General features: G+C 47.5%; 1 protein-coding gene across 2 annotated transcripts; it reads left to right on the plus strand.

Annotated features, from left to right (window-relative positions):
- The first annotated feature begins 3,375 nt into the window (after positions 1-3,375).
- On the plus strand, positions 3,376-19,769 carry LOC122363179 (homeobox protein unc-4 homolog). 2 transcript variants are annotated; one of them, XM_043332144.1, is made up of 4 exons: positions 3,376-4,111; positions 17,733-17,902; positions 18,645-18,761; positions 19,023-19,769. In XM_043332144.1, the coding sequence occupies exons 1-4, from the start codon at positions 3,832-3,834 to the stop codon at positions 19,665-19,667; spliced, it is 1,212 nt and encodes a 403-aa protein (XP_043188079.1). In that variant the 5' UTR covers positions 3,376-3,831; the 3' UTR covers positions 19,668-19,769. The 2 variants fall into 2 exon arrangements, with proteins under 2 accessions (XP_043188079.1, XP_043188078.1); XM_043332143.1 differs by having other exon boundaries at positions 3,399-4,111; positions 18,645-18,759; positions 19,018-19,769.
- Positions 19,770-20,121: the final 352 nt, after the last annotated feature.

The following is a 20,121-nucleotide window of genomic DNA, read 5'->3' on the forward strand; positions in this document are numbered from 1 at the left end:
CAATGAAACTCTCCCCCGGGCGATTTGGAAAATTGTGCTCGGGCGATGGTCTCCGTCTGGCGACGCGACGGATTGAGATCCACGGCTGATATGAATTTTGTTAACGCCGCCAGATCGAAACTGAATCGCCAATGACGCTATTTGCCGGACGTTGGGGGATCTGGAGAGCGTTGTCATATTTCAACCAGATGGGATCCTCCGATGTGAAGATACAGCGACAAAGCCGCCACAAATGAAACGCTCTGTGGGGAATGGTGGCGTGTTACTTCTCGGAGCGCCGCACGGCCCGCAGAGCTATCCCTCAGGTTATTTCAGATGGCATAACGGCCTGGATTTGTTTAATGTGCCACAATACAGTTAAACTGACACTTGGAGGCATTGAGATTCCGAAAGAGACGCCATTTGGCACATAAGGCCATTTGGCCAATAGTCACTATTCAAGACGAATACTTCTGCTGTGATGGAGCACTAGCTGAAAGCACCACTGAATCACTCAGTTAAAGAGGCCGCTGTTTTATGCTGCAAAAATATTTTGACAATTTTCTCCGTCGAAAAGAGGTTGGTCTTGGCCACTCGATTCCTTACATTCGCTGTGTAGGTAGGTAGATAGCTTTTGAAATTAATTATCCACTTATGAGGTAATTTTGGTGTAAAAAAAAAACTGACAGTATTTAATGCATGAAAATATAATAATTTTCTCTGATGGTCATCATCATACGTTTTCCTCAGACATCAGCTATGTAACTAAACGGGCAATAATAGTACCTACTTCTTAAAAAATAGTACTTCTACTGTATTCATCTGGATCAAATTTTTTTAGGAAAAAAACCGACGCTTATTTGCATTGACTGATTTGCCGAAAACATACCTACATGAGTGTTTTTGTATGGCACAGCATGGTATTGAGCAGCATTACATTGAGTAATGTAAATCAATCTTTAGGCAATGATTTGAAAAATAGTTTGAAAAAGTGCTGAACCAGAATGAATTTAGGATGGAACAATTTTCAGTTCGAATCGCTGATTTGCCGTCATGTAGCACTGCTGTGGATATTGGAGACACATCTTAGGTCCCCTTGGCTTCCCCTAAAAAGTAAATTCGGATCTAGCCATGCATTTTGTTGAAATGAGCGGACAGCTTGTCTAAAACATATATAAAGCATAAAAAATAGTTTTTTTTAGAAGCGTGGGAACTGGGAATGTCAAATTGTTTTTACCCAGAAGGCAGCAAAAGAGCGGAAAGAGTGTGATCGTGGATTAGCCAATACAACTTCATTTTTACATGATGCTAGTTTTGTAAGAGCCGACCAAGGCCGTATAAGAAAGCCGACGCATATCATAACTTTGTTATGAACCACCAAATACCAATTTAGGCGCGTTTTCCGCCGCGGGGGCGTGGCGTTCAAATGTAGTTGATATGGCAGCCGCGCAGTCAGCTGATTTCCCGCCACCAGCTTATTGACCTACAGCCGACCGCGGGAAAACAACAACTCAATTACACCGACTAATGATGTTTTCCTATTTAGGCGCGGGCCGCCGCTCGCGCCAGAATTGATTAAACCTGACTCGGGGGATATTGGAGGCGGCGCGCCGGCCGGCGAGGATGGCGGGAAATAAGCGCGCGCCAGGCGTGGCGTGGTGCGCCGCTGACAGCGTGGCGCACCGCGGCGATTCATCACGCACGGTGTGCCTTCCGACCGGACCCGGGAAGTCAGCCGACCTGAAACGGAGCCCACCGCGGCCAGGGTGGAGGACGGGGCAGTCTCAGCGGCGGCGGCGGCGTTATGTTCTGTAATTGGTGGTGGACGGTGGTAGAGGCAGGGAAGGGCCGATTCTTTAATTAATTTTCATCACGTCTTCTCATACATGCCGAAGAATGATTATTCGATATCACTGCACGCTAAAATAACTTAAATACAAGCATCACTCGTTTCATAAAACATAACCGCCCGGCTTCCAAAATCGACTCCAGCTCCGACCCAGACTCTGGTCAGCTGTCAGAACTGTCGACTCCGACTCCGCAGCCCTGATCATGACAGCCTTATGTTGCATGATTGAAGAAAACAAGATAAGCATCGTCGTTTGACACAAAAAACAAGCATTTTAAGCAGAGTTCTACAGATTTAGTGTACAAGTGCACTACAAATATGATGAATATGCCCTAGTACCTGTTATGCGCATAAGCATTGGTGGAGGGAGATTCCTTCGCGTTGGTGTAGGTGTGCTGCCATACGCGTCTGTGGCCAGCTGAGCTGGCACTCACTTGATCTGTGTTGGTCGCGCGAGAGGAATACACCTGCGTGCGCAAGACGGACGACCCTTCGGATCCCTGAACCGTGAGGACCACTGCACAGATCACAACAGTACCTACAACCAAGTCATAGAACCTAAACTGCTTATCTGGTCCAAAACAGCACGTGTGGACTCACGATACACCGGATTTGGTGATATGCCCTTTCGAGGACGTATCCCTTAGCTGTTTAAATCACTGTTTCCTGACCGGACCTAATTATTTTATACCGGCGTTAAATGTAAGGCTCGGCAGATAAATTCTGCATTATTTTGATGCCACTCTCGGCTTAGTGTCAATCACAAAAAACTCGCAAAGGCTCCAGCTGTTATGTTGCTTAGTGCATCAGTTACGATCCCTTCGTCAATACACGGCGAAAACAGAACATATTAATGCCAATTGTAGAGTCAATTCCTGCAGCTGCATGTGAAGTATTATAACGGTCATATGAAACAACAACAGCGGCAGCAACAGCATCAAATATCGTTCGATTGCATTACGAAGTAATGTGAGACATGTTGACATTATACCGCAATATTGACCGGTAACAGGACGGCAAATGCTATTCCCGGTAATATCAGAGCTGTGGTCGATTGGAGCGCTATTGGAGGCATCCATCAATTTTACCATTAGGTGGTGGCATGGCAGGCTTTATTCACCGCTAATTTTATGAGCGCTCCTAGTCCGATGCACGCCACATTCCGGTCAATCAGAAAGGTCATTAGCAATGCCATTGCGTTATATGCGGTGATTTCATTCGCCTACATACCAGGCCATGCCGTTTGGAATTAATTCGCCCACAATCTGATCATTCTACCATTTAAGTCTATTAAGCAATGAAGAATTAATAACCGGACACTAATTTCAACCAGCTCTAATCTATCGAATTGCGGCGCCGTTATCGAATTAAGATCATTTACACCCGTGCCAGCTCTATTTCTCATCCAGAACGAGTCACTAATGGAGAGCGAACCGCGCCGGACGCTGATTCGCGGAGCGCGCCACTGGCTCCGCCCACTATGGATCCGGGGCGGAGTTAGGGCGGGGCGTCGGTGGGAGCCGGCTTGGCTAGCCGCGCTAACAGCCGACATTCTAACTGGCTTTCGGCGGCCGGCGGGACGGACGCAGTTCTCGGCCCCAAGGTGCCGTCAGACGTGTCGAAGGGACGGTTGTTTTCGTGTTTGCGCGGCGTGGCTTACTGAAAACACCCAGCCGCCAACTCAGCAAGTTTTCGGTGGTGGCAAGCGGCGGTGAAACAAAGACCATCGAAAGAAGTAAGCGATCCCAGTGCGACGGATTGCAAGGAAGTCGAACTTCAAGACCAGAACTGTTGCAGAAGTGGCTTCAAGTCGGCAGCAGAGACTCCCTACCAGTGTTACCAACAGTGGGAACTTTATCGGACCTTAGACAGTGGCTGTTGACAACTCCAACGAACTCTGACAATTAGCGAAGCCGCAAAGAGGGACTGGCAGCGGCCGATGCGGTGCTAAGCTGGCTCCGCCGCCGCCGCCGCCACGCCACCGCCCGCCGCCGCCTCGCACCATGCTACTGGAGACCATGCTACCCCACCTGGGCTACGGCGGCATGCCCTTCGGCATGCTCTTACCACGTCCTCTGGTGCCTCTTCCGTTCCCGGTGGCACGACCCAAGCCGATGCCGGCGATGGAAGGCGGTCACCCGGGAGGACTTCAGTTTGGCGTGCAGCGAATCCTGACAGGTCACCTGACTGGTCATTTGACGGGTCATCTGACGAGTCATCTGACGCCACCCGGTCAGGGGCACAACAAGACGGAAGAGAGATGCGAGAAGGATATGGATGAGGGTGAGTAGAGAGGGGAGGAGAGAAGAGAGTAAAGAGGGGAGGTGGTTGTTATCGGTACCTCAGAAGCGGACGGAGAGCTTAGTTATGATATCATTTACATGTTTGTGAATGGGTGTGGAGACGGCCTCAAATAAGTTTGTGTGGTATGAAAATGATGGTGTGAAAAATCGATATCAAAGTTGAATCTGTTGTCGAATAGATCTTACGACACCAACCACAAGCAAAATTGTTCTCATGTTGCTTTGGTGCGAGGGGATTCCTACAACATATATTTGAATGTACGGAACGAGTTCTGAAACCTGGTGCATGGCAAGATGATGCCACCGCCCGCCGCCGCCAATTCAATAGGATAATTCGACAGAAGGTTTGGGTCTGCTGAGAACATGTTTTCTTTTACAAACTGTCATTATATTCATGTTAGACTACCATGCAGTGGTGTTTATACAATTTAGACCTCTCAGAACCAAGGTTCCGTCTGGCTTCAACAGTGGTCCCATAACCTCACTGGGCCAAACAATTTCTCTCTCTCATTTCCATCTGAGTGGAGCAGTAAAGCACCGATCCCTCCTAAGCCACAGCCCACACGCCTCGGCGGTCGGTCGGCCCAACTCGATCGCGACGGGGCGGCCTGAGCCAAGGCGTCAGCGGCCGGGTTTTCCGACCGATTGCAGAACGAAACACACGCGGGGCCTGCGCTGCAGTGGGGTCGACATTGTGCCCGCTTGCAAAGGCGCACATGAAATGGGTGTTCATAATGTTATGTCTAAGAATTTTCAACCGCTCATCCTTTAGATAACCTCATATTCATTGAATAATGTGTAACGCCTATGCTACCATGGTATTGTCGTTGTTATCTGCATCACTTCAATATGATGATGTAGCATACATTTGTTTGTCTTCCATTTGTCAGACTTTGGGGAGTTGGAATCGGTTCTTAGGGGGATCTTCCGGATCAGAGGTGCCCTAATCACGCTGCGTCACGTGCCCAAGAGCTTTGATAAATAAACGCAGCAGAAAGGACGCAGATGTGCGTGAGGGCGTCAACTTCCCCGTCTTTCGGCGAACGGTCAAAGGCGAGGGCTGATAACAAATTGCTGGTCACGGAACCGAAATCCTTCTGGATTTGGGCCGCGAGGAAAGCCGCGACTTCGGTGGTTTGCCACGTAGTCTGGCTCGATGACGTTCATTTCATTCGCTACATTAATAAAATAAGAGAGCAGCTGTGTCAATTTCCGTTACTTACACTCAGTAGCTCGCCCCCTCCCCTGGCTGCACCAAATTATTGTCGCTTCCGTCTACCCCTAACTGCACGCCTGTAAATACAGGGTGTCCCAAAAGTAAGGTCATCATTTGTTTTGGCCACACTGCCAAAAATACGCGATGGATAGATATAAATAGGACATCATATGAAAGAGCATTTTATAAAATTTTATTCTGACATATATATGAGTCAATACATTGGCTCGTAGCCCCACATTTGCTGCTTTTCTACATGGCTACCATTTCGGGCCGCGTGCATGAATAGACTACGTTTGACTTCCTCCACTATTCTGGAGCGATTCTCTGGTGAGATGCCGCCTATGTTTGCTCGAAGGGATCATCCTTTAGTTCTTCCCGGCTCGTTGGGTTGTCCTAAAAGACAATCTTTCTGTTGTGTATCCAGAGAATAAAAATATGAAGGTGTAACGTCAGGTGACCGCGGAGGCCATTCAATGGCGTTGCCCTGACTGAAAATTACGGGATCTCACATCCACTCTCGGAGACAATGCATGATCTTTAGGACGGTGCAAGCATAGTCTCCATCCTGCTGAAACCACTGCTGGCTGATGGTGTCGGCACAGCTGCGTTGCGACGAGCGGAAGAACCACTGGGAGGACTCTCGGCCACCTCTCTTGATTTATTGTCACCCGATTCCCGCTGTCGTCCTCAGGACCTCGAAGCACAGGTGGCTAAGTATACATGCCCTGTGCGTACATTATACCTTTTTTCTGACGTTTTACCGGTTGAGGCGAAACTATGCATGAGTTCAGAGATAGGGCGAGCTGATAGGGTCTGCTTAGGGCCGAAAACTGGGCGGTATTTACCCTTTGTTTTAATGACGGACCCTCTCTAAGAGTTGAATTTCGACCTTCTCAGTTTTATGCCTACTGCTCGGTGCAGTTATGATCAAAAATGGTTTAAGCATGCAAGAAAATAATTTTATGGATGTACCTTGCACGTGTTAAAATTGGAAGTGATTCGGACACTTACTTCTCGAGATATTTAAGTTTTAAATCATGACCTTACTTTTGGGACACACGCAATAATTCAAGTAACCAGTTCAGCAAAAAAGGGTAAAAATGGGTAAAACAAACATAAGCAAAAATAAATTAGATTACAACCAGTAAGCTGGTCAGAAGGAAAAACTAATGAATTCTGGACAGCTGCCCATGCTAAAGTCATATCAAGGAGCAATAGGTGCATTTTTTCTAAATAGGCATCTAGACAGCTCCATTTCGTATATCCAAAGAAAAATAGGTTATAAATACACGCGATCTGTCACTAAAGCGATATAAGCGTGTAACAGGATGCATCAACCGCAGTTTTATATAACAGAATAACAACAGACAAAGGAGCCTCAGATACATTACGCCATAACTGAAGAATTATAACGCAGAAAAGAAATGAATTCTGACCACAGAAGAATTTCATTACGTTACAGTGCAACACTGATCTCACGTTCTGAAAACAAACACGTTCGCAGATTTGTGCTCTTCCCTTCAACAGTTACATCTTCTCAAACCACATTTCTTGTTTGAAGGACAAACCCTCAGAAAAATTGTTTTGGCTAAAGGTAAGAAGGCCTAGAGAAGCTTACGGTCCTCCTAGTCCTGGCTCCTACTCATAAGAGAATAACTCAGAGTGAATGTAGAACAGGTGCATTCATTGCTGATCTAAGACTCGCAGGCTCTAATCATGGACCATCGTTTTCGTGCAGACTACCGATTATAACCATGACATATGCCTTGAAATAACAATAGTCAGCACATTTTGATTTGATTAACCACATTACATAAACACCCATCAAACAACTCAATAGTGCTAATTATTCAGCTTTAGCTCCGTCGTAATTAGAGCTAGTTTCGTATTCACTTTGAGTTTCGGGATCATATTTTGTTTTATAGGTATGTGGAAGTTGTCGCTCCAAAGCCCCTTTTCCTGCCCCAGCCTCGCTCATGGTTTCCCAGTTCTCTGGGGCAAGTCGAAATGGATGTCATCAACCACCCATTACCGACAGTTGTAATGGCTCGCCTAAGTAGTGGCATGCACACAACATGACATAACCCGGCTGTAAACCCCATACAGACAGCTCTACATCGAACTGCTTAGAGGTGATTACCAGAAATGCTTAGTCGTGATTACCAGACGAAATCAATATTGCTGGCAGCATATATGGATTTCAAAAGCTCCGTTTGATTTTGAATTCCAGGTGAAGCGTAAATGCGGGAAGTTCATTCACTTTGATGGTGTAGAATGTAAATGTGGCATATTTGTCAAGTAGGTATTCAAGTTTTTACTGCATACATGCCAACTGCCAGCCATTGATCAGTGAATGATGGCAGCCAGTGCCGGCAGTGTCGCCTCATTCTGAAGCTTGAATTCCATCCGCGACTAACGTTATCTCATAGGTGCTGTAACACTATAATTTGCAGATGAACTAAATTTGTAAAGCAAAGGAATGATGTAAAGCACATCCAAACTACAGTTCTGGAAATGTCAGCTTCCAGAAAACATTTTAGGGCTTGAAATTGTGAAGCCGAGGTAAACCTTACCAAAATGCCTCGACAAAGCTAGCCGAAATACCCAAAAAAAAATTTACCAGACATTTTTAACCAGATACGTTTCAAAATTACACAAGTTTAGTGTGCGCAACGTCACCGAACATCGAGTACCAGTATCATTACGCTCCCGTGCGCGTGCTAAGCGAGCCAGTTGAATTAATACACACCTAACAAACTCTCAGTGGCGCAATGACGCGCAATGACGCGCAATGACGCAATGACGCAATGACGCAATGATGGTCCTGAGTCCCTGCCCCTGACGTATAGCACGACGGGTGCCTTTCGGAGGCAAAGACCGTGCCGCGCGCAATGCCGCTCGTACAACGATGCTGTGTACAAACACCGAAAGCTTTGTGTGAAATGCGGGAAATGTGCTGAGCGCGTGAGTAAAAACTGTGTGACGAAGCAAGACCCTACCTATAAGCTGCCAAACGCACCACTTAGAATAAAGACTTATGAGCAGATGTTGGGACATCAACCATGAAGAACAACGATTGGCACAACTTGGCCAAATTTGTGCCAGGTCTGAACAACAAAGTACGCCATCAATATCGTTCTTCAAATGTACAGGACAGCTGTTATTTAGAGCCCATGAGCGCACTAAAGGATTCGCCTAGAAAAGCCTGAGGACACACCACAGTCATAACTGTTCCATGTCATTCCCATCCCATCTCATCTGCGTCCTATGTTTCCATAATGAACCACCCATTTTTAAAACCTACCCGACAGGATATGTTTGTAATTAAATTCGGCCCAGCTCGTTTGAGGGTGCTTAAAATGAGTGCCGAAATTGCCGCAGCGCCATTTCGGCCGCCATTGTGAATGGCCGGCCGCTAACCGCACTGACAACAATAACAAAAACTGCACGCCGCACGCCATTTCCGGCCCGTCAGCACGCGCATTTCTACGGCACCGCACCTCGGCCGTACAGTGTGTCTAAAAAGAATGTACCGTCGCCACTACGTGGCGCTGGTGTCGCGAGCCGGTAGTTGGCTGAATCCGCACCAGACCACACATTCCCAGGCCCGCTAGGTGACAGCTGCGCAGCGGCCGGTAGTAGCGTAAGCCCGAACCTTCGTGACACGACCCGGGGGGGGGGGGGGAGGGAGGGGAGCGGGCGGGGCAGCGCGTGTAGGGAGGGGTGCTCCAGCAAGCTGGCAGTTGTCGCGGCCAAAGGTCAAGGGGTCACACACCAAGCGAACGGACGCTGATGTGGGTTCGTGGGGATCATGAGCTTGTGTGTGGTAGGTGCGTCTTGCGATGCACGGGTGATACGCCAGGTCTAAGCCAAAGGATTCAGGGGAGAGCTGAAGAAAACACCTGGTCAACTACGGCGAATAATAGTGCTGAAAAATGGAAAGTATGGGTCAATGCAAGCCTTCATGACTATAAACAATTTTCTGAGGACGCAAAGGCCAGCATTGAATAACGATATCCGGATCGAAATTAGCAATGATTTATAATTAAATGCCGAACTAATAGCGCTGCAAAACCCTCCTAGTAAATTGTCAAGTCGGATTATACCCACTTGAATTAAACTATCCTAAATAAAATTGTTAATTAACTTTCTAACACTGACGTTCTTTATCATACGATAAGTATGGGGTTAACCAAGATTCAGCATCTTCCGCGTTCAAACAATCACCTGTAAGGCTAGAACATTAATGGCCAGGTAAAAACATGGTCGGGATTTGATTAACCGGATTATAACTCGATTTTTTTAGTCGGGATTTGATAAGTCAGATTTTTTACGCCAATCGCATTTTTAAGTCAAGTCAGGTCACTGATCTATGACGTCATAAATGAGCAGTCCTAAAATGAACTGTGTGAAACTGTCCTAAACTGTCCTCAACATTTTAGGACTGTGTGCACACTCCTAAAATGTTCAATTTCGCTACACCCTCAGTGCAGAGCTTTCATAGGGAGATGAAACTTACAGGATCTTATAGTATGATCGAGAGTCTCACAACTTGTATAAATGTATATCTCGGATTTTCTGAAGGGTCGCCTGAGATCAGGTCAGTCTCTCACCATTAAAAGTCAGGGGAATATGGAAATTGGTAGTTTGGTCCGGAAATGATATACAACTATCTCAAATTCTCAAGCACACGGAATCGTGATTTCATGCGCTCCTTGCAAGGTCTGATGCTTTAATTTTGCTTTGTTGATCTTGCGTGACGTCATTTATCACGTAACCAAGGGTATCAGTTTTTCGTCAATAACTCCCGATCAACTAAAGCTACCGAGTCGATAAAGCCACTAATGGACATGAAAAGACCTGCCGAATCGATTGATATGCAATATGACCTCCTTTGACCAGCTTCGTGACCTGACGGGCTGTGACCTGACCTTGACCCGAGGTTAACACCTTAACTCTCGCCCATATTGGTGTTTTTCCAGCCGCAAACGTATAAGGGGGGGGGGGGGGGTCCGTTGGACCCTCCCTTGCCGTTTCGCCCTTGATCGAGCTAGAGCTTCGCGGAAAAAACGAGCGTGTTGGCCGTGACGAGAGGAAGTCGATGATACCCAATTTTAAGGTCCTAGGTCATCGGTTGACTTTCCAGGTCAGGTCAATGACCCAAAAGTCGGGAAAATCGGGCCTGTTAGAAAGTCGTAAAGCGTAGCTGCTATGGGGTTTTCGGGGTGCTGATCACGAATATCATGTTAGTTTTGATCACAGATGATGTCTTCATGCATTTACGCCAGGTCGGGTCAGGTCAGGTCAGGTCAACCAGTAAGGGTATTCGTAGTAGGTGGCAACCGCCTCTGACAGCTTCGCAACATGTTACGAGGGCACCAAAACTACTTCGTAAATGTTCATATGGCTGCTAAATTCGAATTCAGCTCCTAAAACTGGCCTAGAAACATGTAAAACTCGAAAAAGTGAACCGAGGTCCTCAAAGGTCAATGACCTGACCTGACTTTCCGGTGACCTTGACACCCACCCTAATGCATGGAAGCAACATCATATCCCATGTTTGAACGCTTAAAACCACGAAAAGACTGCAAACGCGCCGCTAATGCGAGCCGACATACGCCGAATCGCGATTCCGGCCAAACATGGTCTCGAAAAGTAGGTCGCAGGTCAAAGGTCGTTAAGGTCAGGGTCATGACAATTTCAGGGTGGGTGTAAAATTGATTAACGCGAGGGTAACGAAAGTTTCGTCGCGATCGGCCGCTTTTTACGCGAGTTATTCGCGAAAAACCGAGGGAGGGGGGTCCGTTCGACCCCCCCCCCCTCTATACGGGCGAGGGTTAAGTTGACCTCACTCGAAGAAAAAGTATACCATTCGACACGCCTGAGCTAGACAAACACGATGCTGCTAAAATCGCGGATCTGCGATCATTTTTAGCGAAGTTATTTACCAAAAACCGAACCTGTGCCTTGGGCCACTTGACCTGACCTCCGAAGTCATCGGCTGACCCTGGTCCTTAAATCGGAGACCAATCGCTGCATTTCGTAACGACGCACACGATCGTTTCTTTCGTGAGGCTCTAGCTCAATTAGGGGCGAATCGGCGAAGGGGGTTGTTTCCTCACTTCCAACCCCCAACGTCCCTCGGTATTCAGAAAACCTGAAGGTCCGGTGAGGGTTAACCCGCGCCCCGTTGGGCTCTGCCGAGCAACGCGCCCGGTTGGGGGGGGCCATTTTGGCCCCCCCTAAGATCTCGAGAACCACGCAACATAGCGACAAGCGGTAAACGGCGTTGGATAGCCCCAACGGGGAACTACCTTGTGACCCAATTTTATTGACCTAGGTCAAACCGATGACGTCACAGGTCAGGTCAAAGGTCCAATTTTCACCGTTTACAGGCACTTCAAGAAATGCTTTGTAAAATCGAGTAAAATGCATTTCATTGAAAATCATCGATGGGGAAATGTTCTTCAAACACATACTTTGCTATTTGAGGTCACTGATACCAGGTCAGGTCACAGAGGTCAGGTCACGGGGGGTCACAATATGAAAGTGTCGTGTGATACATGTTTTATGGTCCATTTTACATGACAAATGCGATTATATGGGTCAGGCAGCCTTTGGGGCCAGCTTAGATCACGTTTTGGTCAAGGTCAGGTCAAGGTCAGGTCAAGGTCAGGTCAAATTAGGTCAAATTTCAAAGTTAATATTTTTGCATAAAATGGGTATCGAATCGATGCAGCTCGTCACGGGGAGTTCAATGGTGGTCTTTGTTTTGCCGTAGGTGGTCAAGAATTGCTAAAAATTTAGTTCAAAAATTTGACGTCATTATTTTTGAACAGTTTTTTCGCTATAACTTGGCCAAAAAACGAGATATCGATCTGAAATTTGGTATGTATATAGAAGAGCGCTGGAACTATCACATATATTCCGGTTTTTTCGAAATTCGGAAATTTTTTGGATTTTTTCAAAGTTTTTCTAAAAATTTCAATTTTTTGAATTTTTTTTGGTCAAAAACCAAAAATTTTGAAAATCCGAGATAGCAGTCTTGTAGCGCCGCTTTTTGTCTACTAGACCATATAAAGAACTTTGAAATTGCTTGATAACTGTAGATTTGGTGAGCGTTTCAAGATTGCATGTTTTTTGCTCATTTTTGCTCGAACATGACCTCAGTTTGACCTCAATAACTCCTGACCTAAGGTGACCTGAGACTTGAAATTTGGTGTGAAGGTGTCAAATTGATGCCCGGGAAGGTACTGAAAATTTGGCGGCGCTGCGCGCCGCCGTTTTCTTGCTATTCAGGAAAAACCACAGGGGGGGGGCCAAAATGGCCCCCTCCCAACGGGGCGAGGGTTAAAACGTTTCTCCTGAACGAGGAAGAAATGTAAAAGTCAAAGCTCTATAGACGTCCTGTAAAAGTGGCCATAATAATAAATTCGTTAGAAATAAGATGCTTTTTAAACGACTTCCTCATATAAAATCGGGTGCTGGGACCAATCTTATAAACGCTTTAGAATGGACAGGGCGTCACTGGCTAAAGTTTGGGTGCAGAAAACGGCTATTACCTAAATGCAAAATGGTTTTCATGCATTTCAGTCAATTGTATATTGTCGGTCCCAGTGGCCGAGCTAAAAAAAAATCGGTAGTGTTTTGCATCTTCTACGCCCTAAGAAACTACACCATCTATCGAAGTGGGCGGGCTTATTTGAATGGGAGGGCGCATTATGCACGAATCGAGTGCTTTCGTTTATTTTGGACTGTATTTTACCACATCCACTGCTGGTATCACTATTAATATTATCTAATGCCGTGAATACGACAGCATTCCATTTATAAGATTGGGCCAATGGAGTCGCGCCCCGCGAACTCGGTTTTCCGCTGGGCCGCTACAGGCCAGGAAGTCGGTCTTCGCCTGAGGGCAGGACAAAGGTCAGCGAGGGAGCGCGGGGTCAGCCAGGTATCGCCAAGTGCCGAGCGGATGCCGCTCCCTCCCCTCTCTTCCCCTCTTCTCCCCTCCCCACCTCGGTATAGATGGGGAGGGACCGAACTGCCAATGACATGCGAGCGGTCAAGGCCGCTCGCGCGGCAGCGACCCTGGCGGCCGGATGCCGCAACTGGGATTCAGCCAAGTTACCGATTCGCCTCCTGTGGGAGAGCCAAACCAGGGGACATACTTTTTAGATATACTGTACAAATGTGCACCTCGTTTTGCCACCAATTAAGTCGTTATCAGCGAAGACGGGAAGAAGCAGAAGGATAATTGGTGCGTGCCAATGTGATGGGCGGTAAATATAGGCTCCGGGAGGAATTTTCTATCAATTGTGACTAAATATGGCAAGAGGTAATTAGGCGGGGTGCTATTATAAAGTCGCTGAGATGCGTTCAGTTGGCTCGCCCGTTGGATGCGGCTAATGGTGACGCCCATTAGCTGGGTACTGGCGGAATTATAGGTCGGTGCTGAGCGGTGATTGTCGAACCGACGGTGGTGGTGGCGGCACCTGTTCAACCGATAACCTCCGCTAGCTGTTAGTGATCGGATAAAGATGAAAAATATGCAATGATATAGACTTTTACAACTATTTCACCGCACATGATATAAAATTCAGCAGATATGTACTTGAAAACTTGGCAGAAATTGTCCATTTGTCCAATTGTCTGCTATCAGCTATACCATGTAAACTGTCTTCCTGCAGCTCTTGCTCGAGTTTAAAGGAAAGCTTTTTTACACAGACAGTAACTCCACAAAGCAGCAACGATGTCTCCGATTATTATGATGCAAAATGCATCGTGCCAACCCAAGCAACAATAGATTACAACCCACCCAAATCCATTACCGAAATTTAATTGCCAAAATCCTAAATAAACCTTTCCAGCGAATAATATCTAAATCAATATGACAACCCGATATTTTCACTATAAATTTCATTAGCCGATATTCAGCTAGAATGATTCTCTACTGGTGGTGCAACTTTTGACTCACGTTCACTCCCGGTTGGGGTGTCGTGTCAAAGTCTTCAAAGTGTCAAAGTGTCAAAATTGGGTCTTGTCTTGCAGTTGGTGTATTTAAAATGGACCTCAAACTTGCCAGGCTCGATCATACAGCACTTTTACTCGACAGTGACAAAGCTGTAAACCAAAAAAGACAACTACACTCTAGCATGAATCAATTCATGCTTTAAATTCCTTTCAAAGAAACATGCATATCCATTGGCCCTTCACTAACGCAGCAATGTGCGCCAAACAGCCAGCCAAAGTGGACAATCTGAATTTGTCGCCGGCGGGCATACGCCTCTATTAGAGTCCATTGCCGGCGATTTACGACTACGCCTGTCTGACTACGATATGCCGGACAGTGAAGTATGTGCGTCTAGTGCTGGCAGTGCCTGATCCACGCCCCTCGTCACTCCACAGAACAATCATTTATGTGGAAACGTAATGATGATGTGGCGGACATATTACATTATAAAGCTTCAAAATTGCACGGTGTGTGAGGTACGCTTCATTCTGCATATTTGGAGGCAGGTTTCCGGAATTTAGGGCGATGGAAGGATGGGCTTAATTGGTTTGTGAGGATGTGAACTAGTGGTGTGGTCAAAACTACCAGCTACAATACTGACCGCAAGTTCCGACATACTGTGGCTAATATGCACATTGTCAAATTAGCGAATCAAATATATAATTATATCAAAATTATTTTGGCTCCAGATGTATAAATTTATACTTGGATTTTAATTCAAACGTCAGACCGGCCGAGATGTTCAAAATGATTTGGGATTGGATTGCAGGGAAAGCGATGGAATCGAACAGGCATGTAAGTGTAAAGACTTAGGGAAATTATAACTTCTCGCTTCATGCGCTCAACTCGCGAATTGTGTAATTCAATTTGGACACATCATCGCTTTTTTTGCATTTATTTGCCGCCTGTCATGCGGCAATAACTGTCGATGTAGGCATTCACATTCATGTTGGTAAGTCGTGCCGCTTTACAGCTTTCACCACATAGAAAGGTAAAATAAAGGCTTCTTTGATACACCGCTTTAGTTTGGGGAAGCTAACATTTCTCTTTCAGCTTTGACCACATCTCTCGCTTTGAGATTTTGTAGATCTCTCAAATAGTCTCAATATCAGTCATGTTATAGTTAATTTGCTCTATGTAGGCCCAAAGGCACTATCGACAGGGAACACTGCTGAGAAACACGTATATTTTCCATTGACGAAATCCTTGCACGCCCATCCGTCATTTAATTTATTTTACTCCCGTCATTGTCCAATATAATTCAATTCGACTGTCCGTCAATTCAATCATATTTACCGCAAACTCATCAATGAGCATGTAATCATCATGAGTGTTATAAAACGCCTCGCCGTCCATGCAGTAATGCTCACTGAAGCCTTCACATGGCCATTTGTCAAAATTAATAACTGGAAACGTAGGTATTGGAGCGGGTTAAATGGCCTTCTAGAACCCAGAATGATGTGCTCATGTCACGGTAGGTGTGCCATGCAGTTTGGCGACGTATGCTAGAAAGAGCATGAAAAGGAGAGGGAGGAGGAAAGGAGGAAGAGAGAGTGAGTGAGTGAGTGAGTGAGTGAGTGAGTGAGTGAGTGAGTGAGTGAGTGAGTGAGTGAGTGAGTGAGTGAGTGAGTGAGTGAGTGAGTAAGTGAGTAAGAGAGAGAGAGAGAGAGAGAGAGAGAGAGAGAGAGAGTGTGAGAGTGAGTGAGTGAGTGAGTGAGTGAGTGAGTGAGTGAGTGAGTGAGTGAGTGAGTGAGTGAGTGAGTGAGTGAGTGAGTGAGTGAGTAAGAGAGAGAGAGAGAGAGAGAGAGAGAGAGAGAGAGAGAGAAAGAGGAGAGAAAGAAAGAGAGAGAGAGGGGGGCAACCGTGTGTTTTCGTAGGTTGGCTGCAAGTGTTGCACCCACAGCCTGAGCCTGCTAAACGATTACCGGAACTCGCACATTGCTCGGCAAACGACCAGGGAGGGACAAGGCCATGTGCCTCGCCCAGCAATCTTCATAGACCGGATGGTTAGTTTAGGAGGAAACTTAGCTATTTCCTGACTAGACTGTTCTATGTATAATCGTCTGTGGGCACAGCGCACTCGATTCTAGTTCATAACAACACTGCTTTAGCTTAGTGTAGCTAGCTCTACTCCAGTTCAGTCTCTAGCCAAGCTCTCAATCTAGATAAGTTCAGCATTAGTTTTCTGACGTTTTCAGACCCCAAAGCGCTGAGAGAGCTAACAACTACGGATAAGTGTCCTTAGTCCTTACGTGCACTCTCGTTGCACGCAGTCGTCCTGCCACACCCTCTTCACCTACCACCGTCCAAACTCACCACGTCTACCCCAGCGCACCACGTTCGCCACGACGGCACGTGATTGGCGGGTCGCGCCGCGTCGGCCGCGCCGGCCATTGCTGCGCCGAGTACGCCGCCGGCCACGAACCGACGCTACCCGGCTAACAGCGGCTATTAGCGCGCCCAGCTATGAAATACGGCCGTAATCATTTTAGCCAGCCGGCTCACTGCGGCCCTAGGCCGTTGCTCCAATGGCGGCACGTTGCATGCGCCGGGATCGTATCGGTTTCAATTTGTCGGCCCGACAGTGCGCATTGATTGGCTACAAGGCGGCAAGAGCGGCGTTCCGACACGCTACTCCGCCGTGTTTGCCGCGATAACGCGCCGTGGTAAACGCCCCGGTCGCGCATGGAGTGGGCTAAATGCTGTGGCGAGCGCGCGGGGAGTTTCTGAGAGGACCGAGAACGGAGCCATGTGAGACGCTGGCTGACGTTCGAGGGGGCCCGTCGGCGCGATATGAAATGTTGCACGTATTTGAAACACGCTCCAGGATGACATGGGGGGGGGGGACCAAGCCTCCGTTACTTTAGTATTTCAATATGAGATGTGGACATTGGCTAACAACACCTTTATCTGGATACGAAAATTCGGTCTATTGCTAGAATGCAGCAAGTAGAGATGTTGACCGACAGCAAAATTATTCGCTGTGGTTGCGCTCAGTGCTGTACCGACGTGCAAATGTGGCGACCATCCTCATCGTTTCAACCTGGATAATGACCAACCAGCCTACCAGCTTGCATTTGACCAAGTTGGACACTCACTCGCGAAATGTTTGTCTCTATGCCTCCTCTCTCGGCTTCCCAAAACTCTGTTTTAGATTAAAAAAGAGGAGCTTTTTACCACCCTCTTCTCCTGATTCTTTTATATTGGCCCCTTGGCTAAACGACACTGCATTCATTGATCTTTCAATAGCCACCATGCTTTGTTGACCTTCCTTCCTCAGTTTACCACTGCACTCTACGTCGACCTCCCTCGCTTGCCCACCATTCTAGATTGACCTAACTTGCGATCTTCTCCTCCTTTCACCAACAGAGTTTGAAGACGGTGAGGACGCCGCCGCCAAGCGACGTCGCTCGAGGACCAACTTCAACAGCTGGCAGCTGGAGGAACTGGAGCGGGCCTTCCAGTCCGGTCACTACCCCGACGTGTTCATGAGGGAGGCGCTGGCGATGCGACTGGGTCTCACCGAGAGCAGAGTGGCGGTGAGTGTGCTTGGAGGGGCGACATGAGGACTAACGACGGGTCTTACTCCTCGCTGCTGGCTTCTCCCCGGCTTTGCCTTGTTTCGCTGCTGCCGTCCTCCCAGCAGCGAAGTAATGTTAAGCTTGCTTTTGATATGGAGGTCTTTTGAGTGGATGTTCTGTGCTTGTTGTCGTACTCGTGCTTAGTTTGATATCAAAACTTTGTTTGCTTCGACGGGAGTTCAAGAGGAACAAAAAAGGCCGATTGCAGTCGGCGCGTAGGCTGTAGAAATTGAATACCTAATTGCATTTATCTGAGCCAAGGCAGATAAAAGGCAGCTGTGGGTTTACGTATCTAAAATGTACATAGTTAGTTACTATCAAAATGTTTTGAAGCATATAAAATGCGTAACAGCTTTCTTATAAGCAATTCAATGCGGGACTTGAGCCCAGTTAACGGTCTGTAATGAGTGTTTCGCGCAGAATCGCCACTTTCCACCCTCTTCCCACTGTGCGTGCCGCCATTATCCCCGTCTAATGGTGATCTCAGCTTACCGCCGCAATGGCGAATCTAATGGCGGTCTTAGCCTACCACCACCACACCACCGGCCAACACAATTAAAAGATAAGATTCCCGACAATCCCGGCGCAGTTTTCACTCTCCTTTGCGCCACTATCACCGCACGATCGCAGTAATTGGTGCGGCCATTTTCGGCTGACTACAGCCCCAGTTTTTGTGTCTGACTGTTGGGTTCCTCCGCAGGTTTGGTTCCAGAACCGGCGGGCGAAATGGCGTAAGAAGGAGCACACGAAGAAGGGACCGGGGAGGCCGGCGCACAACGCCCACCCGCAGACCTGCAGTGGTGACCCCATATCACCGGTGAGGATAAAGAACGACCCCAACCGCTAGCGTGTTCGATAGGGAATGGAGTGAGAAATATTGGGGCAGAGGATTACGTGTCAACGATCGTTGTACGGGGATGCAAATGCTTTGTCTCCATTTCGCTCTCTTTATTTTATATCAGTGGACATTGATGCTGACTTCAACGATAGTTTACTCCGACAAGAAGATGAGCCATTCGGTAGGTGAGTTTGTTTGAGAGAGTTTCGATACTAACTCTCAGCGTTCTCATATTCGCAGGAGGAGCTGGAGCGAAAGGAGGCCGACAAGAGGGAGCGTAAGCTGGTGAAGCAGCTGGAGCGTCAGCAGCGTAAACTGGCCCAGAAGGGCATCCACGTTGAACTCGCCACACTTCGCGCCGAGTGGGAAGGCCGTCAGAGGCGCGATGAGCCAGAGATTGACGTGGTTTCCACCGGAGAACCCGTCGAACCGCCATCAGACGATAGCCAGCCACCGGTTAGTAATGTTGGTAACACGACCAAGAAGGCGTCGTTGTCGCTGTTCAGCATCGAAAGTCTGCTAGGCGAGAGCCGACCGGAACCTCGCCAAAGGCCGGTGAGCGGACCTCCAACAGGTCCTCAGCAAGACTGCTCGGCTCAGCCAGACTGCATGCCGAAGCCAGACTGCGGGCCACAGTCAGACAGCATGCCCCAGGCAACGCTGATCCAGTGTGGTCAACAAGAAGAACGCGCACCTCAGCTAATGCTGACCCAGTCTGAGCCTCAGGTTGAAACGAACCCAAAGGCCTCCGCCCCAGCTGAAGTTCTTCAAGAACCAGCTGGTAAACATGCCACAGCGCCTGCTTCCGGAGTGGGGATCCCTCCAGGACTGCTGAGAGTAAGAAGCCTGAGTGCCAGCAATGAGATGCCCATGAACGAAAGCTAAGCAGGTGTCCATTCGTTGTTGTTGTGTTGTTGCTTTCTTGAGAGATGCCAATGTAACTGTCGCGAGTCCTATCTGCTTTGTTTAAGTGAGTGGTTAACAAGTCCGTGCCGTCAGTATGTGACATGTGTAAACCTGCCAGCAAGGCACCAAGTCAGTTCCTTATACATGGCTCGTAAGCCACCGTTTCTGAGCTCCGCTGTAGAGTATATTTTTGTTACAAACATGTCCATGAACGTTGGTCTATGCCGTGTTCCTAACACTGTCCTTCAGCTGGTTGATTTCCAACATATCACTTCACCTCACGTCCGTATATGTGTGTGCTACGTCCTCAACGTGTTCCAATGTTGCACGAATAACTGTGTGAAAATCTGTGTGAGAGTGTCGAGAAGTGATAGTTAACCCATGAACGGCGTTTCGTGGCGCACATAGCTTTACCTTATTTAACACGGTAGTC

Source organism: Amphibalanus amphitrite, unplaced genomic scaffold, assembly GCF_019059575.1.
Source record: "Amphibalanus amphitrite isolate SeventyFive unplaced genomic scaffold, NRLGWU_Aamphi_draft 000608F_arrow, whole genome shotgun sequence".
Lineage (NCBI taxonomy): Eukaryota > Metazoa > Arthropoda > Thecostraca > Balanomorpha > Balanidae > Amphibalanus > Amphibalanus amphitrite.

Coding starts and splice junctions, on each gene's coding strand:
- LOC122363179 (XM_043332143.1), top strand. CDS start 3,832: ATGCTACTGGAGACCATGCTACCCCACCTGGGCTACGGCGGCATGCCC. Junction 17,903..18,644: donor TCACCGAGAGCAGAGTGGCG/GTGAGTGTGCTT, acceptor GTTCCTCCGCAG/GTTTGGTTCCAGAACCGGCG. Junction 18,760..19,017: donor CAGTGGTGACCCCATATCAC/CGGTGAGGATAA, acceptor CGTTCTCATATT/CGCAGGAGGAGCTGGAGCGA.